Source organism: Suillus paluster, assembly GCF_016628075.1.
Source record: "Suillus paluster strain FC165 chromosome Unknown EDB91scaffold_41, whole genome shotgun sequence".
NCBI classification, from domain to species: Eukaryota; Fungi; Basidiomycota; class Agaricomycetes; order Boletales; family Suillaceae; genus Suillus; species Suillus paluster.
This window is the reverse complement of record NW_024537601.1, coordinates 83762-110554: the sequence shown is the minus strand read 5'-3', so window position 1 is coordinate 110554 and position 26793 is coordinate 83762. Positions and strand designations below refer to the sequence as shown.

Genomic DNA, 26793 nt, shown 5'->3' with positions numbered 1-26793 from the left:
ATGGCGGCATCCATGGGTACTAGGATTAGAGGAAAAGGCAGAGGATGCTGTGCACAAAGACCGCAAGCTCGACAAGTAGGACAATAAAGACGATAATAATATTCGCGCGTTTCTCCGACACAGTTTGCGGGGTCCAACCTTTACTAAATAACGTCAGACATGCTTTCTGAAAGATAGAGCCGATCTACTTACAACATAAAATGAAATCTGACGGCAAACTGATCTCTTGGATAGATGCGGCTTACGCTGTCTTTGAGGAACGGGAGACGAGGAAGACATCGGCAATCACCAAAGGGATCTACGTTTGTGGGAATATAACCATCTTGCTTCACTATATGCGAAACAGAAGTGACTCGGACGGCCCCAGCCCACTGCCCCCGTTTGGCACCAGTCACTTCAAGCTATCGAGCCTGAGAGGGCGACAACTTTAGATTGATTACATGGCACGTAAAGACGCCACTGTACTACTATGTGAATTGGGCCATCAAGGATCAGAATAGCAACTAATATTGCTTGTGTCCTGGTTGACGGTCACCAAGTCGCGGAGTGTTCGGAACACGATAAATTGCTCGGTGTCCATTCTAGGTACGCATCTCCCGGGTCTCCCGCCGGGTTCCTCGCCGCCCAGAAGCATCCACGCGTCACCGAGCACGACTCACCTTTGTATTATAAATCAACGTAAGCCGACCGGAGAAGGGTGTACATGTAAAGTCGAGACGGTTATGGCAGGTATGAGGAGTATAATTGTAGTCTGAGTGCAGTTCGTCCAACTCGAAGTATTAAGTAGTCGATATTCTCCGGGTCAGCCGCAATTATTAATCAACCTTGCGCTATCATGAATCCCCATCCTTTCGGTGTTGTTCCTACTATGTTTTGGTGCAATATCAGACCTAGGCTCCTTTACAGCTCTTTGCATAAAGGATGGCACCGGCGTGAAATTTTCGTTCAATTAGGAAATGTTAGACTTAGTGAAATTTTGCTCATTGTACACTCACACCCCCTGTAATTCATTATCATCATGCCGTTTATAACTATTCCTGCCTCCAAAAAACACAAGAGCCTGCTAGAGCATGACAGTGACCTTGATTCCAATGGGTCCGATGAGGACGATATTCGACATCGCTGGTTTCGTGCCAGAGCTTCAAAATCCGAAACCAAGTGCGTCTGGAAAATCCGCAGCAATCTAGGATATCACGAAGGCTTAGAAGGTTCCGTTCATGGAGTCGGATTGCCACAAGTTTTACATCACGACTGATCTTGCGAAATCCCATGTTGCGAAGATGATAATATAAGGGTATGTAGTATGAGCGTACACGAGCAAAATTTCACTAAGTCTAATTGAACGAAAATTTCACGCCAGTGCCATCCTTTATGCAAAGAGCTGTAAATAAAATACGGCTCATGCTCTACTAGGTTTTCGCTACGCTCTTGGTCATATGCTTTCGTGTCTCGTAGTTTAGTTACAGGTCTGAGCCGTAGTACAACTTTCTCGAAACAGAAACACTAGGTGATCTTATACCCAGTGAGAATACACAATCAACGAGCGTTACTGACAGTACTTGTAGCATTTTATATCAGGGCAATGTCGACAACTGAAACCAATCAACCCAACTAAATTTAAGGAGCCATCATGCACCCCAGTCCATCTCTTGCTCGTCAAACATCGGCGGCAAGGTCAAACATGCACAATCTGCGAATGTCGTACTGACATGTACACAGCTGTCGTTGGCATGCGTATCCCAAATGCTGATGATCAGACGGGGTGCGATAATAAATGGCGCGGTATCATTGAAGAGCAATACCAGATTAAACACCGCCATCTGTGTATATCCGCTTTAGAGCTGATCTCTCTGAAATCATGGAAGATCATACCGGAAGGTTGGCCCATAATATCGCCGAGAATATTTGACTTGCCAAATTCCTAGCGGGATTCGATGAATACATGCAGGAAACCCAATAGACCGAGGCAACTTACAGGACAAAGTATATGATATGATATCGCACAATCATTAACACGTAGGTGTTAGGCTTTATTTTCAGTTCCCTGCTTTCTTTCAAGTGTCTCATGAGAACGACCACTGCGAGAACCACTAGGAAAATATCAAAGCATATGACGGGGATGGAAGCATATATCGCAGGCATAGGCCCCATGTGGAAGGAAGTCACGCAGTATTTGGCGTTGGGAGTGATTATTTCTTCCACTATGCAACGAGAGGTCAGCTTACAAAAAAAATCGATGCAAGAAGAAATTCACCCGAGAACGCTGAGGGTCGACTGTATAAGTATACATCCACCGCTATATAGAGCGTGACGACAGGTAGGAACAATCCCAGTAGAATGCAAAGTAGGAGTTTGGATTGGTTATATAGTGCGTAGAGACGCCAGATGAGAACCACTGTTGATGCAAAATCCGTATGCATAATGGGATGGCGAGAATTGATAGCTTACCTTCCGCCAAGCAAAAATATGTAGAATGACCCCATTGTATTAAAAGAATCAAGCCGTGGCCTATTTCAATTGGATGATGAGCGAAGGAAGTTTTTGTTGAAGACGATATACTCGCAGCTAAATAAGACGTCAACGCCAGTCGAGACTTAGTTGTAAAAGGAACTTGTGATGTACGACTTAAAAAATGTCAACCCAGAGCTCTCCAAAAGTAGCAAGCGTCGTTACACTCACTGATTCTGGTAAATACAACAGACCTCCCCCTAATGCTAGTCAGTTAATGATGGCTCAGTTGGTATCACGTCACATACAGCAGGCGCAAACCCTAGGATACGTGTCAACATACAATGTGTTTTCTGAAGGAGACAACCACCGCAACGTACATCGCAAGGAAAAGACCGAAATATCGAACCTGGCATAGCAATAAAATAAAAAAATATGAAACACGTTGGCAGCCCGGGTGGAGCTCACAGCGAGATAAAGACATGACATCAGTGACCTCCGTCGTTCGGGCCGTTCCTGGATATTTACTTAGTCAGTTTCCGGAGCATGGATATCATTTTGGAGATAGGGGGTTGGACACTGACCCAAACATACTTGACCTGCGACAATGGAATATGATCATGAGAACTCGGCCAAGAGAGAACGAGTTTTCGTTACCTCGTTCTCGAACTGAAGCACTAGATAGCCCGACGCTTAGCCGCAGTGCAAAATTCATGAAAGCTACTACTGACTGTAGTCATAGGATACCAAGGTAATCATTATGACTGGAAAACCGATGAACGTCAACACGATGGTTCGTTCAGAACCAGGTTCAACGGAGAGGACGAACCAGCCATATTGTCATTCCAGCGGAGACCATATACATCTTGTTCAAGTTCCGACATGAAAATGTGCAGATCAGATGGCAAATTTAAAGGGTGAGTTGTGGGCCGCTGATCACTGACATAGAGTACTTATAAAGCACAGAATTTCGTCATCTTGTAAGGGTTGTGATGGTCGAATGTCACTTGTACGACACGGTACTGTACGGCACCGTACTTCTCGTTGGTGTTATAAATCGCTGTCTTCGATAGTTAGCTACTTATCAACGGAAAAGGTCGTAAGGATATCGGGGATCACACGATTAACAAGGGATACCCTAGGCCACCGGTGGCTGTTGCTTTTTCGCTGGATTCTGCCCGTCCTAAAACGGAGCCCCACCAATGGGATCTAAGGCTTTTCATACACCTGAGGTCGATCCTCGAACTAAGCGATCCCTTTTCAGGTTATTAAAATTGATGTCCGTACAGTAAATCGGTCTCTTGGATATACGAAACTTGCGCTGTCTTCGAGGGATGGTACTAGACGAGGAAGACAGCGTAAGCCACATCTATCCGAGATATAACCCACCTTGACTGTATGCGCAACAGAAGTGACGGCTCGGACCCCGAGACGGGAGTGGAGAACAGAGACGAACCGACACTCGGGAGAGAAAGGGTAGAGTCATGAGTCCTTTATAATGAATCATGCTATCAAGATAAATAGTCTTCTCATATCTCGTGCGTACACTCACATTATCTCATTCTCACAGGGTGGCACATCTAAAACGGCCGGCGAGACTGGTGGAAGCACACCCAAGGTATGCCTTACACCAGGGAATTCGCGCACCCAGAGATGCGTCAGGGACACCGGTGGTCCCTTAGACTAGCTAGTATTGTCTAGCTTCTCGATTGGATTTGGAAAAGATGCTATGTCACACTTACACGCATCAGAATGTGCACGAATAATAGAAAAATCGTCCCTGAACTATTCACTCTCTTGGATTATACCAGGACTGGAGTCTTGGCACTTGAAGCGCGCCTGCAGATCTCGCTCCACATATCTTGTCTTCATGCTTCAAGTTATTTCGGAACCAGCATGCCAAAATCATAAGCGAGAGATCTCGTGCTGGTTGCGAGGTCCAACATACACAATCTGTCCCAAATGCTGACGATCAGACGGGGCGCTAAAACAAATGGCGCGGTATCATTGAAGAGCTCTGAGATCTAGACTCATTGCTGGCGTCTGTGTGTGTATGCGGCGTTAGCTAGTCTCTGTAGAATCATGGCAGTACCATACCAGAACGTTGGCCCATGATAATGATACCGCCAGTAAGATTTGATTCCTCTAGGAGCGGGATTCAATGGATAATCGCAGAGAACCCACCAGGCACAGCGGAACTTACAGAGCATATGATATGATATTGAACTAATGTCAGTTCAAAGAGTCGATGATGACATATATTTGGCCATCTGATAGCTACGCTCATATCCTCTTGCATATCGGCTCAAGTATTCGAATAAAGAAAGGCGAAAGCATGGGGGCTAGGTTAGAAAAATGCGAAGCCGATACGCGCGCGGACCAAAACGACTGGCGATAGAATGTATCTCTGTTGGAATTGCTCTGAAGAATGAATGACATAGCGAATGATGTAAAGGTGAGGTTAGTATGGCTTGTACGAGGAGTGGAATTCTAATCCAAGCCAGTTCATCCAGCTTGAATTCAAGTAGTAGTCGATATCCTCCGATTAGTATGTACATATATATGTCGTCGCTGGCCCCTGCATGGTATGTAAATGTCACGAAGTGGGTACATTGATGCTACCAGGCCGGTGTGCCTTAAACCCCGAACATTTAAAACAACAATGCCATAGAAGATAGGCTGAAAAATGTGCTGGAAGCTGCTACAGCGCGCCTTGAAAGAAGAACATGGGTCTGAGGGCCATGACCACCTCACTCTACCTCAAATTTTCCTTCATCGTCATTTTGGAGCCATCATGCACGGCAGTCCATCTCGTGCTCGCCGAATCTCGGTGGCGAGGTCCAACATACACAGTCTGCGAACGTCGTACTGACATGTACACAAATGTCGTTGGCATGCGTATCCCAGATGCTGATGATCAGACGGGGTGCGATAATAAATGGCGCACTATTATTGAACATCAATACCAGATTCAACACTGCCATCTGTGCTTATCCGTTTTAGAGCCGAACTCTCTAGAATTATGGGCGATCATACCGGAAGGTTGGCCCATAATATCGCCGAGAATAGCTGACTTGCCAAATTACTGGCGGGATGCGATGAATACATACAGAGAACCCAATAGACCGAGGGCAACTTACAGGACAAAGTATATGATATGATATCGCACGATCATTACCACGTAGGTGTTGGGCCTCATTTTGACTTCCTTCCGTTCTTTCAGGTGTTTCATGAGAATGAAAACTGCAAGAACCGCTAGGAAGATATCAAAGCATATGATGGGGATGGAAGCAGAGATCGCAGCCACAGGTCCCATGTGGAAGGACGCCACGCAGTACTTGGTGTTAGGTGTTATTATTTCTTCCACTATGCAACGAGAGGTCAGCTTGCACAAAATTTGATGCAAGAAGAACTTTACCTGAGAACGCTGAGGGTCGACTATATAAATATATATCCACCGCTATATAGAGTGCGACGATACTCAGGAACAACCCCAGTAGAACATAAAGTAGGGTCCTCGATTGGTTGTATAAGGCGTAAAGACGCCAGATGAGAATCACTGGTAGTGCAAAATCTGCATGCATAATGGGATGATGAGAATGGATGACTTACCTTCCGCCAAGCAAAAATATGCCGAAAAACACCATTGTATTAGAAGAAGAAGATTGTAACCTATTTCAGATGGATGATGAGCGAGGGCAAGTCCAATCGAAGACGATATACTCGCAGCTAAATAAGGATTCGACAACTGTTACTTAGCCTTAGCTGTAAAAGGAACTTGTGACGTACGACTAAAAACGTTAACCTAGAAACTCTCCGATAGCGAGCGTTGATACACTTACTGATTCAGGCATATACACCAGACCTCCCCCTAATGCTAGTCAGCTGATGATGGCTCGATTGGCACCACGTCACATACAACAGGCGGAAATCCTAGGATCAGTGTCAACAAATAATCCATCATCTGAAGGACACAATCACCGCGACGTACATTGAAACGAAAAGACCGAAATATCGAACCTGGCAGCAACAAAATAAAACACCATGAAAGAATTTTGGTAGCCTGGGTGCTCACAGCAAAATACAGACACGACATCAGTGACCTCTGTCGTTCCTGGATATTCAGTTTCCGGGGCATGAATATCATTTTGCGGATGGGGAGTTGAACACTAACCCAAACATACTTGACCTGCAACAAATATGATCATGAGTACGCGACGAAGAGAGAACATGCTTTTCGTTACCTCTTTCTCGAACTGAAGCACTAGATCATCTGACGCTCAGCCACAGTGCAAAGTTCATGAAAGCTACTGACTGTAGTCATAGGCTACCAGGGTGATGATTACTACTGGAAAGACAATGAATGTCAGCACGATGGTTCGTTCGAAATTAAACGGATCTGACGGACTGCTGATATTGTTATTCCAGCGGAGACCATATACGTCTTCTTCAAGTTCCGACATGAAAGCGCGCAGTTCAAATGGAGAATTCAAAGCGTGAGTTGTGGGCCGTTGATCATCATGATTGACGTACAATACTTATAAGTACAGAGCTGTAAGGGTAGTGGTGGTCGAATGAAAATTGTACGACATCGTAAAGAGTTTACGGCACCACAGTTCCTGCTGGTGTCCTCGATAGTTAACTATCAAGAACAGGTCGTAAGGAATCAGGATACCCAATGTCATGGTCACACGAATGACAAAAGTCACGCCACCAGTGCCTGTTGAATCTTGACTAGATTCTGCCTGCGCATGTCCAACCCTCTTGTTCAGGTGATAAGGGCAGTGCCTATCCAGCCCTACATAGGCTGGAGAGCGCATTCCGAAACTTCTCACATGACCTTGACAAGCAAGGTATATCTGAGATCGAACCTCGGACTAATAAGCAAAGCTCTTGCACGCTGTTGAAAATGTTTGACGCCCGTACGGCAAATTGATCTCTTGGATAGACGTGGCTTACGCTGTATTTGAGGGACGGGAGATGAGGAAGACATCGGCAATCAGCAAAGGACTATATCTTACATTTGTGGAATGTAATCCACCTTGACTGTATGTGGAACGCAAGTGACAGCCGGTCTTTGAGGCGGGAGTGGAGAGCAGAGATGAACGTGAGCGACATATAGATCTCTAACGCGTAGGGTCACGTTCCATTGAAGTACTCCGCGCACCCACACATGTTCGTGTAGGTTCGCAATACTTACGCACTCGTGTAGTTCACAATCACGTCACTCCATGACAGAGGCGGCGCAGCATCGACGAGGCGTTGGGTGGGGTGAGACATATCAGGGCTAACGTAGTCTCCCCTAGACCAATAGTTCCTTCGTATTAAGGGAACGACGCGACATCGGCGAGGCTTAACACAGAGGGGAGGCTTAACGCACGAATACAACATCTGAAAGCTAACATTCACTAGCATTCACCGGACGTGGCACCATTAGAGTTTGATTAGAGTTACCACAGAAAATGACGTACCACAACGGTAATACATGCACACTGCACGAGTCCATGCACGACAAGCACTTTAACAGTACTAGATGACGATGATGGGTCATTTATGATCACCATTGTGGACTAGTAGTGTTTCGAGCGACATTTGAAGGTGATCCAAAGCAACTTGTGTTTTGTTATAGTGCCGCGTCAATACCATGGGATACTTGAATAGATCCAGGAATTTGGATTGGTGGCAGAATCGTCTTACATACGATCATTACGTATATCCCAGTGTCTACTTCATCGGCCGACTAGCTCAGTTGGTTAGAGCGTCGTGCTAATAACGCGAAGGTCTTGGGTTCGATCCCCACGTTGGCCATAATTTTTCTCGTCTCTTTTTGCACACCACCACCTCAAACCCAAATCATCAATCCAAGCTCCATACAAGCTAACACCAGGTCGGTACGATCACAATGACACGCATACCTACACAACTTCCTACTCACTGATTCACAACATCGACAAATCAATCTCTCCTTAGGTTTAAACGTCCAAATCTCCATCACCGTCTTCCCAGCCCTCTTACACATAATCGCACACGTCCCCTTCTTATAAGCAACCTTCCAAACGCTCTCGCACCGCTCACTCAAATCCCTCACATACCCACCACTCTGAGTCTCAAACACCCTCACCCGTCCGTCGTTCCCGCCCGTAATAAGGAAGTTGGCATCGAATTGGAGAGACGTGACGCTTGAATCGTGCCCTGCGATACGTTGGAGAGCGCTGAAGGACCGGAGGGAGAATGTGATAACGCGTCCGTCGGAACCGCCTGTTGCGAGGAGGCTGAGGGAGGAGGAAAGTTGGAGTTGGCAGACTAGGGCTGTGTGGCCTGCAAGTTGGGCGACACAGGATCTGCAAGGATGGGTGAGTGGGGGTTGAGTAATGGAGGAGTTGTATTTTGTGTTACCCTGTAGTTGCGTCCCATACTCTGACGATGGTGTCCATTCCCCCTGACGCTACGAGGTTGCCGTCGATTGCGATGGAATAGATTTGATGGCTGTGACCACGGAGGACTTGTAGGCATTCACCAGTATCGACGTCCCAGATCTATAGAACGTGTAGATGGAAGTCAAAATCACATGCCATCCCCGCTCTGAATAACGAGACTGACCCGACATGTGGTATCATAACTACCACTGACAACCTTATTGCCACATACGTCGAGACATCTTACACTCGCAGTGTGTCCATAGAGTACACGAAGCATGACTCCCTTCTGTATGTTCCATACCCGGAGAGTAGAGTCTCGGGAGCCAGTCACTGCAATTGGGCGATTGTGCAGGACCCGAGCGCACCTGACAGTGGCAGTATGCCCGCGAAGGACGTAAACACAATGGCTAAGCGCCCGTAAGCCTACAACCGAAGTAAGAGGAGCTCAACACCTACCCAGATTTCGCATCCCAAACACGTAGCGTTTTGTCGCAACTGGCAGCTGACGATGATGGAGTTGGGCTGTCCCCAGCCTTCGCTAGTACAGCAAATATCACTTGGCTTTGAGGTGTCACCCCCAACGCTCGCTGGCCGTCGCGTTCGTCTGGGTCTGTCGAGGCCAAGCGCTGTCTTCAGGGCAGCAGGCATGACTGGATTGGGGTTAGCGTCTGTGTCACGATCGGGATGTCCATCTTCATCCATCTCGCCGCGGCCCCAATACCCACCACGGCAAACGAGATGAACTGCCCAGACACCTAACTCGTGCCCCATAAGCGTTCGGCTAAGGACACCTGTGATCGCGCTGAAGATATGGATCTTAGAGTTTGCAAGACCGACGACTACCCATTCGGTGTCAAGGGCAACAGACGTAATAACACCGCTGTCTGGTGTTGGGATGGGCATGCGGTGGGCACGAAGGATTTGACCACCCTTTCTTAGATTAAGCACTAGCGTATGTTAAGATTAATGACGACATGCGGAGTCGGGTAAGAAGTGATCGTACTTGTACCGTATGCACGCCTGAAGTATTCCTGGTGAGAAAATTGAGTTCTTGGATGAAGAAGCTCGTCGGAGGAGTATGGTCCCCAGTGAGATACAGAAGCATGTTCCTGGCGTTTGAGTCGATCTCGTGCGGTGAGCCACGGGTCCATTGGATGGGAAGCAAATTTATCCATTTCGTCCCAAGATTCGTCGTCTCCAAAGACTTTACCAGTCTTATCCTCTGTGTCAGCTTTGAAGCTGTAAGTGTCACATAAAACCTTCCAGAGCCAGTCATCTGCGACGAGGTCGTGCCAGCGCTTGCTGACTTGACTCGCTCGGGCGAGGGTGCGTGGGTCATCGACGTAAGCGAGGACATGAAGGGCGATTTCTGCGGGTAGTTCAGTCAAGAAATCGCGTTTGAGCATAGGTGTGATTGTCTGAGATATGAAGCGAAGCTCTGCTGGGGAACAGTCGTGGAGAATAGCGACTAGATATCGTTTGCGAGAGGCGGGACTGCCAGCATAAACTTGAGAACTCTGAGGGAACTGGGTGTATGGGATCGTAAGGTGATGGAGAGGTATTACGATTATTGGTATCAGAATAGAAAGCGAAGGGAAATGCTGGACGAGGTGAAGGAGCTGGAGTTGGCGGAGATACCATTGGCATGTACATTGTAGAAGAAGATGGTTCGGAAGATGATCCAGCTGGGGAGAAAATATTATGCGAAACTGCTGATAAAGAACTTTCAGCAACTATTTCCGTTGATTCGCCCTTGAGAAAGACGCAATTCATTGTACCAGCCCTTTATTAGCTGCTAGAATTTGCTAAAAGATTCGAATAGCAGGACGTTGACAAGAGCATGAAGGAGGTCGTCAGAGGGTTCAACGCAGCCAGGAGGCGCCCATTTTTAGCAAGAGCTTTCAAACACGTGACTCTGTAATAGTAATAGATCACTGCATCGTTGTGACCGTCCTCGACGCCATCCATTTTCAAATCCGCTTCACAAACTTTTGGGCGCTCAGCTGATCCGGAGACCATCAGGATCATCATCACTATATACCATCCTTGATTATTTCGTTTATTCGCGGGCTTGCTGCATCGATGACTAATAAAAAGAAGACTCAGGCAAAGAAAAAGCAGGCTCAGGCCGCTCAGCAAGCACAACGGCCCCAGCCAAATGGCGTCAAGTATGATCTCAGTTCACCTACTTACCAACACCACAACTAATCTCCCTCTTCAGCAAAAATCCGGTTCCTTCGCAGAGCCCAGACCCGCCTCCGGAACCTACACCTCCAGTATCTCCATCTACAAGTTCTACAACAACCAATGGCATTCCTATTCCCCGTCAGGAGGGCCCTTCAGCAGAGGAAATAAAAGAGCGTGGTAATGTAGCTTTCAAAGCAAAGCAATATAACGAAGCTATCGAGCTCTATACCAAGGCTATCGGTACTATCCCTACCCCCTCTCCCTCCTCTCATTGATAACCCATTTTCCAGACATGAAACCCACGGAACCATCATATTTCACTAATCGTGCCGCATCTTACATGGCCTTGAAGCGTTTCCGCCCTGCACTAACGGATTGTCAGCAGGCTGCTACACTCCAATCCGCAGACCCCTCCTCCAAGACTCTCATCCGTCTCGCACGTTGTCAACTTGCACTTGGTTTGTCAGAGCCTGCATTAACTGCCCTACGCTCTGTCCTTGCATTAGAACCCACCAATGCTGCTGCTGCACAACTAAAAGACAAAGTACTCGAACTAGAGGCTCATTTACGTAACTTCGAGTCTTCACGCACACGCAAGGAATGGGGCATGGCACGTCTCGCATTAGATAAATGTCTACAAAGTATCGAAGGTGAGGGCGGCGAGATACCAACTCAGTGGCGTCTATGGAGAGTCGAACTCGAACTCTCACGAGGCAGCTGGGATGCTGCCAACATTGCTGCCAAGTGAGTCCGACGTTACAACCCCAGGGTCTTTGGACATTGAGAGCCGTCTTCCAGCGATGCTCTTCGATTAGAACCCAACTCGCCGGAAGTCCTTGCCCTTCGTGGTCTCGTGCTCTTCCTCAGCGGTAAACTACCTCAAGCGCTACAACACGTTGCTTCGGCGCTCCGCCTTGATCCCGGTCACGAGCCGGCACAGCGATTGCGCAAGCGCGTAAAGGACGTAGAGCGCCTCAAGGAAGAGGGAAACACCGCTTTCAAGGGTGGCAGGCTGCAAGACGCAATCGACCGATACACAGATTGTCTCGACGTATGCTTCTTCTTATATTTCCCACCATAGAATATTGATGATTTCATTTCAGCGAATAGGTGAAATCGAGGAGGAGGGCAAAGGCGGGCAAATTCGCGCCACTCTTCTCTCAAATCGCGCAACCACACTCGTGAAGGTATATCATTGACAAGATATCATACCTCTTAGATTCAACTATTATTTCTCAGCTCGACCGGTACGATGAGGCGCTCCTAGATACAGAAGCCTCTCTCGCATTATGCTCGACATCCTTCAAAGCGCTCCGTACTCGTGCACGTATCAACTTGCATCTCGAAAAATACGATACTGCCATCGTAGACTTTAGGGCATCGATGGAACAAGCCGAGTTTGAAGGCGTCGAAGCCGACGTCAGATCCCTGAGGGCTGAACTAAAGAAAGCCGAGGCAGCGCTAAAGCGGAGCAAGACGAAGGATTACTACAAGATCCTTGGTAAGAACGCATCTCATCATGCTATCACGGACGAGTCAGTCTCACTACTATCTACATAGGCGTCGCTAGGGACTGCAGCGAAGTCGAAATCAAGAAAGGCTACCGAAGAGAAAGTCTCAAACACCACCCAGACAAAGTCCATCCATCCCCATCCCTCTTGCACGTGTTTGTACTAATATTAACTCCCAGGGAGGTGACGAAGAAAAATTCAAACTTGTCGTTGAAGCGCACGCAGTCCTCTCAGACCCCCAACGTCGTGAGCGATACGACATGGGCGAAGACGAAGATGGACAGACGGACGGCGGTATGGGAGGCGCTGGAGCGTTTAACACTGCGGATCTTGCAGAGATATTTTCTCAGTTCCAGGGTGGGGGACCGTTTGGAGGTGGTGGTGGGTTTGGGGGTGGTGGTGGGTTTGGGGGTGGTGGTGGGTTTGGAGGCGGTGGTGGGTTTGGTGGTCAGGGTGGGTTTGGTGGAGGCGGGTTCCACTTTCATTGAGTCGTTTTATATGAGAATACATTTTTGTGTTGATTGCTTTTTTTTGGTTGGAGCGTGATTATTTGGTGATGATCTGGAGGTGGGACAGTGTACTTCAGCTTCATACCTGATGCGCTCGAAGAACCCATCATGACTTGACGAGATACCAGGAATGTGCATCGGATTTTTTAATCCTGCACGCATGTTGTGCTCGCGCCACCCTAAAGAATACATTGCTTCTCAATAGTGTAGATCGTAGCGGGGCTCCAGGCGCCAGTCATGATACCTCATGAGTTCAAACTAAGCTACATGCTCTAGGGTGCCCGATAAGTTGAAACCAATAACTCTGAGCTCAGGTGCTGAACTCCACACTTCCGAGAATGTAAGTACTACAGTTGACGCGGACCTTATGTTGATGCATTAAGTGAAAGAAAACAAGGGGGGAAAATGATAATCCTTCTGCATGAAGAAGAATTCGACATGAAAGATTGTCATTTTTTCGTGCATGCAGACCGAGAACGAAAAAGTTATGGCCAACGTGGGGATCGAACCCAAGACCTTCGCGTTATTAGCACGACGCTCTAACCAGCTGAGCTAGTCGGCCGATATGAAACTACGTTACTAAACTATTATGACTAGACCTCGGAGTAATCAGTAAAGAAACACAGAGAACTCCCCTAACCCTTAGATTCGAACCAAGTCCACAATGGCCTCCACAAAGAAGTCAAGCTCACGACACAACAGTGCTCCAGCCCTTAAACAAGGCACATTGGCGTTTTCTAGTGCTAAACGCACGAATTCGAACACGAGTGCTAAGGCGAAGAAACCTCCTCCGGCACGACGGTCATCCTCTGCAATTGAGATTGAGAAGGAAAAACAGAGAGCTGAAGATGTAATCGACGAGGAGACAGACAACGAAGAGGACAGTAACGACGTGCTTGAGATTTCTTCGGAAGAGGAGTACTCACCAACTCCTGTGAAGCGAGTACAGCAGAGCGCGATTTCCAATGCCACGAAAACATCGACATCTAGTTCCATGAAGAGGCTAAAGGATGACCCACCTGTTGTCAAACCTGTGGAACAACGGCCGAGTTTAGATGTATCAAGCAAGAGCTACCGCAAACACTATGGACAAGTACGAGAAAAGATGGGCAACCTTGAACCGAGTGAGTCACATATATGCCCTGCGACAATCGTCCACGATATTTGACGGTGATGTGCTTTAAGTTCATGCAGAAGGGCAGAATAAAATTCATCAGATCCTTCGCATGTTTGACATGTGCGTATACTGCGGACGTTCCTACGGGTCTTAACCGATGTCTGAACTTTGCTAGGTCTTACGAGTATGGTCCGTGTGTTGGCATGACACGTCTTGAGCGTTGGGAGAGAGCTGCTTCATTTAGTCTTAACCCACCCGGAGAGGTATGTGCCATTTCCATTATCACGCTTAAACTTGAACCCACTTCGCTTTGTTTAGGTTCGGGATATTCTTTTGACCCGAGAAGGTGTCGAAAAGAATGAATATTCTCAATGCGTGCTCTATGGGGAAGTGTAACTTTGACACCTGTTCAATGTATGTGTTCACCCCTTTCGGTCAGTATGTCGCACATGAATAAGAATTGCTCTGGAATTCTAGATGTTCCTTGGATCGTGTTATGTTTTGTGTTAGTTTGGGAAGGTGGAGTGGATGCTCCCGGATTATTGGATATGTATCATAATCACTGCCACGATAGGTTCTCCATGGTGAGGAGCGGTTGTAAAGTACTGGTTTCATACCCCCTTGTTGTATTCATTTCCAGTCATTTCCGCCGACGCTGCTTTCGCTCACCTCTTGTATGACATTTGCTATGCCATCCCCGGATGATCAATGAATCGCCTTCAGAAATTACGGAAGGATATAGAACATAGCCAATCGCTTGTTCAGTCTTTCATCAGATACGCTGTGCACAACTGTCACTTGCGAGCCTGTAATTTGAACATCTTAGTGTTAGTGTAAGGTGCCAGCTGCCAGCTGCCCTGCTAAGCACGGAATACTTAATGCAAAGCGAAACATAAGCCATTCGACCATTCTACACGGAACCCAGGGATGCAAATTCGAATTTGAAACTAGATCTGGTGGTAATTAAATCAGGTGGCAGAACACAAATGGGAAGCGACCGAGCCGCGCGCAACGGTCGCATTTCTGCCGTGAAAAATCTATGATGATGAGATCGGGATGACATTTGAAATTGTAAGAGTTGTTGCTCGAATGCCGAGGACGCCAGTGAGTCATCAATGGCATTTGTATTGTTTTGTCTGACGCTAGCGAGCATTGTACATACGCTCGGGGCCCCAATATGCCTTGAGCTCTTCCACCGTGCGCGAGAAACAACATTGCTTACCTTGGTGTTTCAATGATATGCCTGGACGTAGTACGGATTTATTTCTCTTTTTTCACGGGGACTTCTACACTGGGCGGGCTCCACGACCACAACCTCAAGTGTGTCGCATACCGTTCGACAATATGGAATAGATATCATCCTGATCAAACTCGGAGGGTTCTCGGAGAGCTACGTAGAGCTCCACAGTGCATTTGAGATGAGCGGTAACTGCAGCTAGTCCTCATGAATTGATCTGCTAACATTAAATCGATTCTGGAAGACTAGGCCATCAGTGGGCTGATGCTGATGCTTCCCACAATAATGAGTACGTGTTTTGGGTGTCATGAGCGTGAACGTATTGCGGGTTCTAGGGGGAAAGTGTTGAAGTGGGATCGCAACGAAGAGAAGAGAATCAGAGAGACTTATATTATTACCTCAGCATGTGATCGGTTTGTGTATGTCCGAGCAATGTCCGAGAGTGTCCGATCAACAAGTTAATGTCTCTCACAGTTTCACTATCTTCTTATATTCCTTCCGTTTGACCACAGTCTATGACAATGATGGTCAGACAGATAATGTTGGAGAGAACTTGATCATGAGAAAATCGGAACGACGAGTCCTCATGCAAAACTCAGTTGGGGATGAATTTTTTGCCTGCACTCGCGCTGCGGAAGCTCAGCATTCAACCACATCATAGCCTATCAGCGCGCGGTGCGACCGTCTTTCCCCTTAAATATATGCGTTCATCCTCACGTGTGTTCTGTTTGTAGGAGGCAGAAGCCTGCAGAAATCTGATTGCTCCCTACATGAGGTCCTCTTATCCGATACGATGCGGATGGAGATCCCGATGCGGGGATTGGTGCATACACCACTACAACTCGCAGGGTGATTGTACAGACAAAACTGTGAGATAGGCTAATATATATATCCTAATGATCATCATCTGCTCTCACGAATTCTCGGACGTTATGGTCATGATGGTCTGCGCCCTACTTTTCCGGCATCTCATTCAGATGGCTCGGTAAACGCGTGTGTAGATCTGTGTAGATCACCTCTCGCGAGTAAGTAAGTTCACTGACATGGCATCTCCAGTGGTGCGGCAAACATGACTGATTAGTGTTTACTCTCCCGTGGCAGGCCGGGTGCCAGCATCCTGCAATCCTTAATAATAATCTCTTAAGGATCGGAATTCCCGAACCTGCACCTCCTCAGTATCAAGACACACTCCTCTACATTTCCCCCCGTTATTGTTCGTGATGCCTGTCTCTGTCGTACGCCACTCTGAAGTCGACGTTCTCATCATTGGGGCTGGCCCTGCTGGGCTCATGTGTGCGAATGCTCTGGCAAATGCGAGAGTAAATGTTCGGATCATCGATAAAAGGTAAGTGGGTCGATGGCTAGCATTCGCGCTTCAACTTGATCTTGATTTTACATCAGGGTTGCTAAAGTAACAGCTGGTCAGGCGGATGGAATTTCACCTCGTACTATTGAAGTTTTTCAGGTGAGAACACTTCTTTGCTAACTGACAAGGATTCGATAATTATCGAACATAGAGCTATGGAATTGGAGAGCGCCTTATAAGAGAATCTTGTCAAGTCCATCTAGCGGTGCGTCCTTCAATAGGGGCTTGACGTGTATGACTCATCGCATCTTAGGCTTTCTACAACCCTTCCTCGACTGGTGGTATCGAGGTTCGTAACTTCCGCGATTAATGAGGAATATCCTAATTTCCGCCATTAGCTTACTAACCGAGCACCAGATGTGACAGCTCCGTCTGCAAGATATCCATTCGAGGTGTGTTCATCAATTAGGCAGATAAATTATACGAGTTGAACAGAATGAAGCTCGCGCTCCATCAAGGAGCAATTGAATCTATTTTCTTAGATTCTATGGAAGCACTTGGAGTCTCGGTTGAACGATCAACAACACCAACTTCGATAGAGATCTCCCAGGATGAAAATGAGTTGATGGATCCTACATCACATCCAGTTCGCGTTGCGCTCCAGAAACTAGACACATCCGAGGGTCAACCACAAGAAGAGATTGTTCATGCTAAATTTGTTCTCGGGGCCGATGGTACGTTGTAAAGATGTCAATTAGTAGCCAACATACTCATTTTGCTTGATAGGCGCTCACTCATGGGTCCGCAAAAATTTTGATATTTCGATGGACGGAGAACAGTCTGGTAAGAATCTAGATCAAGTAGGGTTCTCAACAAGCTCAATCTCGGTTGATAGATTTCATCTGGGGTGTCTTAGACATGGTGCCTGAAACCGACTTCCCGGATGTTAGGAATAAGAGCCTTATACATTCCAATTATGGCTCGTGTCTTCTCGTACCCCGAGAAAAAGAACGCATTCGCATATACATGCAACTGGCGGACAAAGATCTCATCAATCCAGCAACAGGCAGAGTAGACAAGGAGAGAATGGGTCCGGAGCAGTTGCTTGAAGTAAGCAGTATCCATCCATTGGGTCAGCAGTCATCAATACCCCCGTTAGGTTGCCCGAAAATCGCTTCATCCTTACAAGCTTAACCCTACGAATGGGATTTCGTGGTGGACACTATACATCAGTATGCATCTGACTCACTTTCTATCAATTCGTGTTTGTTTGACTTTTTTTGCCAAGTCGGACAACGAGTAGCCTCAAAGTTTTCCATCAAAAATCGAGTATTTATCGCCGGCGATGCCTGCCACACACACTCTCCGAAAGCAGGTGAGTGTCTTAAATCTGACCCCTGCCTCTCAGTCTGGTTACAATGGAACACCCAGGACAAGGAATGAACGCAAGCATGAACGATGCCCACAATATAGGTGTGTTTTCTTTTTCCTGCGGCCTCGGTTTAAGCTTAATGGCTTTCTCAGCTTGGAAAATTGCCCTAGTTGTTCGTGGTTGGGCAGGCACGTCGCTTTTGTCAACGGTAAGCTCTTGTAGCAGTCATTTGACTCCTTGCTCACGCACCATAGTACGAATCAGAGCGCCGTAAATACGCATTAGACCTAATCGCGTTCGATAAAACATTCTCCACCCTTTTTTCTGGGAAGCCCATGACTGAGCAGAACAGCGATGGGGTTTCACACGAACAGTTCTTGAAGTGAGATTATGTTACCAACAGTCTTGTCCTGTTACTAATGTGGCGGGGTTGTAGGACTTTCCAAACTTTCGGAGGCTTCACCAGTGGCATTGGGGTACATTATAACCCTTCGGTTGTAGTGAATGACAAAAACCAAGAGCTGGCTAGTGGTCTCGTGATTGGCGAACGCGTCCCTCCACAGAAATTCCTCCGTGCTGCAGACGCGTGGCCCTTTGAACTCCAAGACCTTCTTCCCTCGGACTTCCGCTTCAAACTGCTCGTTTTTGTTGGTGATTTCAGCAACCAACTTCAGCAAGCGAGGGTTGAGTCTATGGTCACGGACATGCAGAAACCTGGGAGCTTCCTGAACCTTTATGCGACGCCTGGCAAGAGTTCTGTGGACTCACGATTTGACGTTATCACGATCAGCCAAGGCCGGAAGGAAGTATTTGATTTCTTACGGCTCCCCACGCTTCTTCGCTCTCACTGGTCAAAGTCAGTGCTTAAATCATGTTGCGTGTGATGATATTGATTGAGGAACTGTTAGGGTGTTTATTGATGACATCGATGTCACCGGTAGCTTCGGGGGCCAAGGTTACTCATATTACGGTGTGGGTCTTGAGGGCGCCCTGGTTGTTGTTCGCCCTGATGGCTATGTTGGAGCCATCGCGCCCCTGGATCGCGCTGAAGAGCTTGATGCATATTTTGCATCTTTCATGAAGATTGCTGTGTAGTTTTAATGTTTATGCTGAGAATAGTCTTCTCACATCAAACTCTCTTAGAGAGCCATCGGATGTATTTTGAAATCTACACATAGACTCATTGCTGCATTTGCCAAGGTTCGTAACAGCGAAGCAGTACAGAGCTATACATACGTACTAGTATTCGTGAGAAAATGGCCTGTTGTTGTTCAATTCATTGTTTGATTCATTCCCCTATACTTTCGCCGCGCAAGTTGTCTTACGCAGGCCACTTCACGGCCACTTTGTCGGATCAAGTGCTTATCGTATCATTTCTATGAAAATAGTACGTTACAAGTGCGATTAGCACACGGCCAATGGTCATGACAGCTCTCGGCCTGGTGTGAAGCGAACTTAATCATGAGCTCACAGTTCGGGCGGCTCTTGACATATATAAACCCTCGTCCAAATGAGTGACAGATGTCCTTTCTTCATTTATCTGTCGTCATCATGGTCAAAGAAAGTCGAGTTGATGTGCTCATCATTGGGGCGGGTCCGGCTGGACTCATGTGTGCTAACGCATTAGCTGGCGCTGGGGTGGACTTCAGAATCATAGACAACAGGTCCGTCACGCATTCAGAGTCTTGAGCGAGGATGGAGGACTCAAATGAACGCAGGCCAGTTGGTGTGGCCGCTGGGCAAGCCGATGGCATACAGCCTAGAACGATCGAAGTTCTTCAAGTACGTTCCAACATTTGCAATAGAAGAGAAGTGATATCCAATCCTTTCAGAGTTATGGTTTGGCAGAGCCTTTGTTGAAGGACGGTGCTCAGATGCATCTCTGCGTACGTCTTATCTTCTAGTTGTTTCACATTATGAGTAATGATTTTTGTCCAGGCCTTTTACAACCCCGGTCCCAATGGTGGCATTGAAGTACATTAAATCGCACGCATAGTCGCTTCATATCTAAACGTTAATACTTACAGCGCACTGGCCGGGCTGCCGACGTTACGGCTCCAACGGCCCGTTATCCATTTAAGGTATGCTCTGCTATGTGGCTCTTTCATTTCTGACTGATATTGTGGTGCAGATCACGATCGGACAAGCAGCAATTGAAGCTCTGTTCGTCGATTCTTTGAAGTCCCAAGGAGTAACAGTTGATCGTCCGATTGTACCCTCTTCCCTGGAGATTACGCAAGACTCCGAAGAACTTCTGGACCCATCATCTTACCCCGTAAAGGTGCTCGAGATCTTGATTCCAACATGACGCTATTTTTACACCTTGACCCAGGTGGTCTTAGACCATATACTTTGTTCGGACACAGCTCCAGAACAGGAAATTGTTCACGCAAAGTTCGTCGTTGGTGCGGACGGTGAGACATGCGGCAACTTAGAATGCTCCTATGTAACTGACAACGCCCGCTGTTCAGGTGCGCACTCATGGGTTCGAAAAACCCTGGGTATTTCAATGGATGGGGAACAAACCGGTAACTCTACGGAGGTAATTTAGCACGAATTATTCTAATGTGGTGCTTTTGTGGTGTTTCTTTCAGATTACATATGGGGTGTGATCGACTTCATTCCAGATACCGACTTCCCAGACATTCGCAATCGTTGCGCAATCCACTCTAGTAACGGCTCATGTATGATCATACCTCGCGAAGGAGACAAAGTCCGGTTCTACCTGCAGATGTCGGACAAAGACGTCATGGATCCTGAAACAGGGCGAGTCGACAAGTACAAGGCGAGCGCTGAGAAACTTATTGAGGTATGCACCAACTCCATTGCCTCAAAGGACTACTAGTAGCTCTCCAAACAGGTTGCTAGCAAAACGTTCTATCCGTATACAGTCAACCAACCAAAGGAAGTGGACTGGTGTTCAATTTACATCAGTAAGGCCACACTGCTATCATTGGGACTGTGAAGTTGAACATTTATTGTTGCAGTTGGTCAACGTGTAGCCTCCAGGTTTTCTGCACATGAGCGTGTCTTCATTGCTGGTGACGCTTGTCACACCCACTCTCCAAAAGCAGGTAAGCAAATGCGATGATTGAAGAAGATAAACAAGTCTCATTGTGTTGCAGGGCAGGGTATGAATGCGAGCATGAACGACACCCATAACCTTGGTACGGTTTTTCCGTTCCAGACAATTGTCTTCTCACGGACTTTGTGAAAACAGCATGGAAGCTAGCGCAAGTCCTACGGGGCAGGGCAGATATCTCCCTTTTGAAGACCGTATGTTCGCGCATTACTTGTTCATATCTCCAGGGACTTATCGCCTCTCAGTACGAGCTTGAGCGCCAGAAATATGCCCAAGATCTCATTGATTTCGATCGCGAGTTCTCTGCTCTATTTTCGGGCAAACCGAGGACATCAGACAACGAGGAGGGTGTCACCCATGAACAATTCTTGAGGTGGAGTTGTCTCAATGGTGTCTTGCAGCTGTATCTAAATTGCGCTTCTCAGGGCTTTCCAGGCTTCTGGCGGCTTCAGCAGTGGCATCGGTGTCCATTACATGTCTTCAGCAATTGTCGATACTACTCATCAGGGCTGCGCGCCAGACATCATTATTGGCCAGCGGATGCTGCCGCAAATGTTTGTTCGTGCAGCGGACGCTCGTCCTATTGAGATCCACGACATACTCCCCGCGGACACCCGCTTCAAGCTTCTTCTTTTCGTCGGTCTTCTGACATCGGAGCAGCTCACGAAGGTTCGCAGGCTCGCTGAAGAGTTGCAACTTCCCACAAGTTTCCTCCAAAAGTACGACTACCCTGCCCAAGGCAAGGCGCAGTCTATGTTCGACGTCATCTCGATAACGGCGGGTCACAAGGATGATGTGAATTTCCTTGACCTTCCTCCAATGTTCAGGACACATTGGTCTAAGTGAGTTATCATACTTTCCACTGTCCCACGATACTAACGTGTGTCCATGCAGAGTCTTGATTGATGACACGGATGTGACAGGCCGCTTGGGCGGTGGCGCGTATCCGAGATTCGGTATTGATGAGAAGGAAATAACGATGGTAGTTGTTCGGCCTGACGGTTATGTTGGTATGATCGCACCATCCACTGCACTAGAGAGCATGGACAAGTACTTCGGTTCCTTCCTGAAAGGAAAAACCTTGAACCTGGAAGCGTAGCGCTGTAATGTACGTCACGTTTCTTTTGACCACATATCTTATAGCATACAACTATCGGTGGTGCACACCATGAGTAGGAGACAGTATGAGTGTATGGATACTCTCAGGTTGGATCATGACCAGGATGTATATATTCATACTTATGTATTTAATCCGACGTTACTTTCACGATCACTGAAATGCCTGCGATCCTTAAGCTCTTGCCGTCCTGTAGTACTACCTGCCCCTTAATTAAGATCATTCCACATAGTGCCTGATGCCGAGCTGGAAGTTCAGCTCCAGCCAACGCACTCACATGTCAACTTTGGGCGTGTTCACTGTTTACGGTAGTTCAAGTTTTGAAATTGGTACAGGCTATCTCCGACCAGTTTGTCTTGGCTGGTCTACATTCCCCGTGTCATGTAATGCCTTTGGCTGTCCTTGCTGCGATCGCCGAATGTAGTATGTCGCTTCTTTGCTGCGATCACCGAATGTAGTATGTAATGCCTTTGGCTGTCCTTGCTGCGATCGCTGAATGTAGTATGTCGCTTCTTCAGCCGTTGGCGAATGAAAGCCTACGAAAGCCCACCCGTACCGCCATCAGCCTGACTGTGCTTGAGCCGCCCGGTCGGTCCCGAGGCTTGTTGCCACGATCCCTCCAACACCTAGTAAGGTAATGTGATTTCAACGAACATCACATGATGTGACAGATGTGTGACGCTGTGAGGATAAGTCAAACCGAACATATTGCCGAACGGCACGTTACTAATGTTATGTGCCATATGGGGTATACACTATGATATGTTTTTACTATGTTACATATGTTTTTCTCACTTTCCTATGCATCTCCGTCGTCTACTTAAGTACTTCCTCGATGTCTTTGGAGTGGTATGGAATAATGGGCGTGCGGCTCCGCCGGGCTTGCCATCACCGGTGACCTGTAAAAATGAGCGCCTACCTTGAAATACGTAAACTGGATCGCAGCACTAGATAGTGTCCTCCTCACTCTGCTTGCCGTTGACCTGAAATATGCCTAAGGAAAGTCACGTCGATGTGCTTATCGTGGGCGCTGGGCCAGCAGGAGTGATGTGCGCTAACGCACTTGCTGCCGCTGGCATTGATGTCAAAATTGTGGACCAAAGGTCAGAGATCTCGGTATAATGTATGACTTGTGCTCATGCCCATATGTAGATCATCAAAAATATCAACAGGACAAGCGGACGGTATCCAACCCAGGACGATTGAAGTTCTTCAGGTCAGTTACCCCACGCCTCTGTAGTCGTTGAGACTCACCGGTAGTCTATCATACAACAAGAGCTATGGCCTCGCGGAGCGTTTGCTAAAGGAAGGGTGCCAAATGCACATGTGTGTAAGTCGAATCTGCAAGATTATGCAGTACTTGTTGCAGCCCATTGTTAACGGCGGTCTGAATCAGGCATTCTATAACCCTGATCATGACGGTGTTCTCGCAGTAGGAGCTTCGTTCATTACAATGTACACCATCATTAATTTGCTCCTCCCCTAGCGTACCGGACGCGCACCTGATATCACTGCTCCAACAGCTCGCTATCCTTTTGAGGTCCTGCTCAACCAAGGAGCTGTCGAGTCAATCTTTATCGATTCAATGAACAGACACGGCCTTGCAATCGATCGTCCCATTGTACCTGCTTCGATTGAACTGTCCAATGATCCAGTGCAGCTTGCAGATCCGTTTTGTTATCCAGTGAAGGTAAGAAAATGGGGCAGGATCGAAATGTTGGAAGATGATTATATTCACCTGGTTACTATAGGTGACTTTGGATCGTCTAGATACCCCAGGAAAACAAGAGATAGTGCACGCTCGTTATCTCGTAGGTTGTGATGGTAAGACATGATGGTGCATGGTTTTATCTAGCTGGAATCAATGACTGAGAACTTCGCAGGAGCCCATTCATGGGTACGCAAGACACTGGGCATCACTATGGACGGGGAGCAGACAGGTGAGTTATACACATCGACCACGTTTGTGCCCATATGTTTTACAACGAAAACTAGATTATATCTGGGGTGTTGTTGATGTCATAGCCGACACGGATTTCCCAGACATCCGTAACAGAAGTGCCATTCATTCCACGAGTGGATCATGCATGATCATACCGCGTGAAGGGGAGAAAGTACGTTTTTACATCCAACTGTCCGACAGCGATGTTTTGGATCCAGTTACTGGGCGGGTGGATAAAAACAGGATGAGCCCAGAGAAATTACTCGAGGCACGTACTTTAATCGCGTAAACATTATAAACCGATCAACGTGTCCGCCCAGGTTGCCAGGAAGATATTGCGTCCCTACACAGTTGATGAACCAAAGATGTATGATTGGTGGACGATTTACATTAGTAAGCCTCATTGTATTAAACGGTGATGATAAGTCCTCAACGTAATAGTTGGACAGCGGGTGGCGTCAAGATTTTCTGTCAACGAACGAATATTCATTGCAGGGGATGCGTGCCACACACATTCTCCGAAGGCTGGTGATTCTTATGGCAACAATCATGAGTTTAACATTCCGCTGATGTTTAATGCAGGACAGGGCATGAATGCCAGCATGAACGATACGCACAACCTTGGTAACGGAAAGAAATATTCCAGATAGTTGTATAGACTGACTGACAGCGTGCAGCATGGAAACTCGTGCAGGTCATAAGAGGCCGAGCGGACATTTCCCTATTGAAAACGGTAGGTCTCCCGTGCGCATGATTGCATTTTTTGAGACTCGCTCCCTCAGTATGAACTCGAGCGCAAAAAATACGCACAAGATCTGATCGATTTCGATCGCGAGTTCTCCACCTTGTTTTCAGGGAAGCCAAGGACGATGGATAACGACGATGGCGTGTCGCATGAACAATTCCTGAGGTTTGTCATCCGGAAGAAGGACTGAGCTGTCTCGGCTGATTACCAACAGAGCTTTCCAGGCTGGTGGTGGTTTTACCAGTGGCATCGGTGTCCATTATATGCCTTCCGCTATCACGAATGAAATACATCAACAGCGTGCACCTCACCTCATCATCGGCGAACGTATGCCCCCCCAAATGTTCGTCCGCGCGGCAGATGCGCGTCCCTACGACATTCAGGACATGCTCCCGTCTGACACACGGTTCAAGCTTTTGTTTTTCGTTGGCTACTTGATAGAAGAGCGCCTCAGAGAATTAAACACCCTCTCAGAGGAAATGCAAGATCCTTCATGTTTCCTGCAGAAGTACGGTTATCCCTCAAAGGGGACAGCCCAAGGCATGTTCGACATCATCACTATCATGTCTGGTGACAAGGAACACGTGGAATTTACTCGTGTACCTGCGTTGTTTAGACCTCACTGGTCCAAGTACGTCGTACTAAGATTCTACGTCTGTGTAACTGATCCACATTTTACAGAGTTCTGCTAGATGATACTGATTCTACGGGAAACCTAGGCGGTGGAGCATACACGAGGTTCGGTATCGACCCAAGGAATGTGACATTGGTCATAGTCCGCCCTGATGGGTATGTTGGCATGATTGCGCCTGCGAGTGCATTGGACGACGTCGGCGGCTACTTCGCGGCTTTTACAATTCCTCGAGAGGACAGTATTGAGGTAGCCGGGCCATAAATATTGTATTAACAATCAACAATCCCATTGGAAACTTTGTCGTTGACTTAGAATCAGATTCAAATGGGACGTGCGTTAAGGCATCTTGGGTGCTGGTCCGTGCGATGTCGAGGAAATACGAGGTTTGAATGATAGCAGCCCTTTTACTGCTCCAATTGCTAGGGAGCTGTTGATGAGAAGGGTGTCAGGGGTCCAATAAACAGGGAGATCGAGGTCACCACAAACAGCTCTGTCGGAATCCACTTCTCTAGTAGTCGGGAAACCCGTTGCATCGAAGTACTAATCAACTAGACGTGTGGAACAGCATATTCCGGCGCCATCATTCCATGCAGAAGTCTATGCTCCCTGAGGTCAAGAAATGGATACAATCATGAATGATAAACAACCTCGTTCTATTCTCGCCATCCTCTTGTTGACATGACCTAATGCAATCTCCGCAATACAACCTCTTGTCGCTCCTTTTCACGATAGTCGTAAGAAATGTGCGGCGACCTGATAAACTTCGATAAGCAAATTTCTGCTTCTGCTCTCTGGGAAGCCGAGGACACTCGAGGAGAAAATATGGAGCACACCATGAGGTAAATTTACCCCGTTAGTGCATTCCCGCTATTATAGTTTTGACTTCACATATCTCCAGAGCATTCTAGACATCTCACCAGTGGCATTGGAGTGCACTATAGCCTGTCTGGGATCGATATAGCGTAGAGCGCTCCGCCCCCCTTGTATATCTTATTTGTCAGAGCTGCGGATCTCGCCTACATGAATCCGGGCATGCTTTGGACCGGATACATGGCTTAAGCTGCTGCCTCTCTTTGTAAGTCTGTTGATAGGGCCTAGAGCACGTGGAAAAGTTCATGCTCTTGCCAAAGAGTCGGTATGACAGGCTGTCTCACGGACGAAACATAC

The 26793-nt window shown here is 47.4% G+C and overlaps 9 protein-coding genes and 2 non-coding genes across 11 annotated transcripts; 6 read left to right on the top strand and 5 right to left on the bottom strand.

The window, feature by feature from the left end:
• Positions 1-1279: 1279 nt before the first annotated feature.
• On the bottom strand, positions 1280-3477 carry EDB91DRAFT_1337522 (uncharacterized protein). Its single transcript, XM_041325583.1, has 15 exons — positions 3393-3477; positions 3278-3313; positions 3180-3212; positions 3106-3125; positions 3033-3047; positions 2917-2964; positions 2829-2857; positions 2757-2770; positions 2676-2708; positions 2449-2508; positions 2255-2395; positions 1976-2201; positions 1873-1921; positions 1361-1820; positions 1280-1294 (listed from the first exon to the last, which is right to left on the bottom strand). Exons 2-14 carry the CDS (start codon positions 3282-3284, stop codon positions 1629-1631), a joined length of 867 nt encoding a protein of 288 aa, XP_041175399.1. The 5' UTR covers positions 3285-3313; positions 3393-3477; the 3' UTR covers positions 1280-1294; positions 1361-1628.
• Positions 3478-5123: 1646 nt separating this feature from the next.
• Positions 5124-6322, bottom strand: EDB91DRAFT_543296 (uncharacterized protein). Its single transcript, XM_041327659.1, has 5 exons — positions 6291-6322; positions 5867-6239; positions 5589-5814; positions 5485-5533; positions 5124-5432 (listed from the first exon to the last, which is right to left on the bottom strand). The coding sequence occupies exons 2-5, from the start codon at positions 6030-6032 to the stop codon at positions 5241-5243; spliced, it is 633 nt and encodes a 210-aa protein (XP_041175398.1). The 5' UTR covers positions 6033-6239; positions 6291-6322; the 3' UTR covers positions 5124-5240.
• A 751-nt stretch (positions 6323-7073) lies between these two features.
• EDB91DRAFT_543276 (uncharacterized protein) lies at positions 7074-8082 on the bottom strand. The gene is made up of 4 exons (XM_041327658.1): positions 7920-8082; positions 7649-7856; positions 7470-7574; positions 7074-7408 (listed from the first exon to the last, which is right to left on the bottom strand). The coding sequence occupies exons 1-4, from the start codon at positions 7933-7935 to the stop codon at positions 7237-7239; spliced, it is 501 nt and encodes a 166-aa protein (XP_041175397.1). The 5' UTR covers positions 7936-8082; the 3' UTR covers positions 7074-7236.
• A 100-nt stretch (positions 8083-8182) lies between these two features.
• On the top strand, positions 8183-8256 carry EDB91DRAFT_t79. The gene has a single exon. It is a non-coding gene; the product is annotated as a tRNA-Ile (tRNA).
• Positions 8257-8400: 144 nt separating this feature from the next.
• Positions 8401-10729, bottom strand: EDB91DRAFT_1143363 (WD40-repeat-containing domain protein; the record flags this gene model as incomplete). Its single annotated transcript, XM_041319086.1, has 6 exons — positions 10376-10729; positions 9871-10335; positions 9364-9814; positions 9049-9274; positions 8845-8984; positions 8401-8789 (listed from the first exon to the last, which is right to left on the bottom strand). Coding segments are annotated over exons 1-6 (1936 nt in total), but the record flags the coding sequence as incomplete, so codon positions are not given.
• A 76-nt stretch (positions 10730-10805) lies between these two features.
• Positions 10806-13053, top strand: EDB91DRAFT_1337520 (protein prenylyltransferase; the record flags this gene model as incomplete). The annotated part of the gene is made up of 8 exons (XM_041325582.1): positions 10806-11035; positions 11089-11294; positions 11345-11798; positions 11853-12105; positions 12158-12241; positions 12294-12555; positions 12615-12691; positions 12745-13053. Exons 1-8 carry the CDS (start codon positions 10950-10952, stop codon positions 13051-13053), a joined length of 1731 nt encoding a protein of 576 aa, XP_041175395.1. The 5' UTR covers positions 10806-10949.
• Positions 13054-13562: 509 nt separating this feature from the next.
• EDB91DRAFT_t77 lies at positions 13563-13636 on the bottom strand. The gene has a single exon. It is a non-coding gene; the product is annotated as a tRNA-Ile (tRNA).
• Positions 13637-13685: 49 nt separating this feature from the next.
• Positions 13686-14607, top strand: EDB91DRAFT_542972 (DNA polymerase delta, subunit 4-domain-containing protein). Its single transcript, XM_041327657.1, has 4 exons — positions 13686-14198; positions 14260-14311; positions 14367-14454; positions 14510-14607. Exons 1-4 carry the CDS (start codon positions 13739-13741, stop codon positions 14585-14587), a joined length of 678 nt encoding a protein of 225 aa, XP_041175394.1. The 5' UTR covers positions 13686-13738; the 3' UTR covers positions 14588-14607.
• A 2041-nt stretch (positions 14608-16648) lies between these two features.
• On the top strand, positions 16649-19201 carry EDB91DRAFT_1055984 (FAD binding domain-containing protein; the record flags this gene model as incomplete). Its single annotated transcript, XM_041313968.1, has 15 exons — positions 16649-16773; positions 16830-16893; positions 16946-16999; positions 17048-17083; positions 17133-17186; positions 17237-17468; positions 17521-17577; positions 17630-17844; positions 17894-17966; positions 18023-18109; positions 18166-18207; positions 18259-18314; positions 18361-18488; positions 18543-18962; positions 19015-19201. 15 exons carry the CDS (start codon positions 16649-16651, stop codon positions 19199-19201), a joined length of 1830 nt encoding a protein of 609 aa, XP_041175393.1.
• Positions 19202-19526: 325 nt separating this feature from the next.
• Positions 19527-22525, top strand: EDB91DRAFT_1143342 (FAD binding domain-containing protein). Its single transcript, XM_041319085.1, has 16 exons — positions 19527-19770; positions 19825-19888; positions 19939-19992; positions 20045-20080; positions 20134-20187; positions 20238-20387; positions 20439-20520; positions 20578-20634; positions 20701-20915; positions 20967-21039; positions 21094-21180; positions 21232-21273; positions 21327-21382; positions 21434-21561; positions 21614-22030; positions 22083-22525. The coding sequence occupies exons 1-16, from the start codon at positions 19628-19630 to the stop codon at positions 22285-22287; spliced, it is 1863 nt and encodes a 620-aa protein (XP_041175392.1). The 5' UTR covers positions 19527-19627; the 3' UTR covers positions 22288-22525.
• A 525-nt stretch (positions 22526-23050) lies between these two features.
• EDB91DRAFT_1143336 (FAD binding domain-containing protein) lies at positions 23051-26167 on the top strand. The gene is made up of 15 exons (XM_041319084.1): positions 23051-23408; positions 23458-23521; positions 23582-23635; positions 23702-23737; positions 23792-23995; positions 24057-24129; positions 24189-24245; positions 24301-24515; positions 24568-24640; positions 24689-24775; positions 24830-24871; positions 24925-24980; positions 25030-25157; positions 25207-25623; positions 25674-26167. The coding sequence occupies exons 1-15, from the start codon at positions 23296-23298 to the stop codon at positions 25885-25887; spliced, it is 1833 nt and encodes a 610-aa protein (XP_041175391.1). The 5' UTR covers positions 23051-23295; the 3' UTR covers positions 25888-26167.
• Positions 26168-26793: the final 626 nt, after the last annotated feature.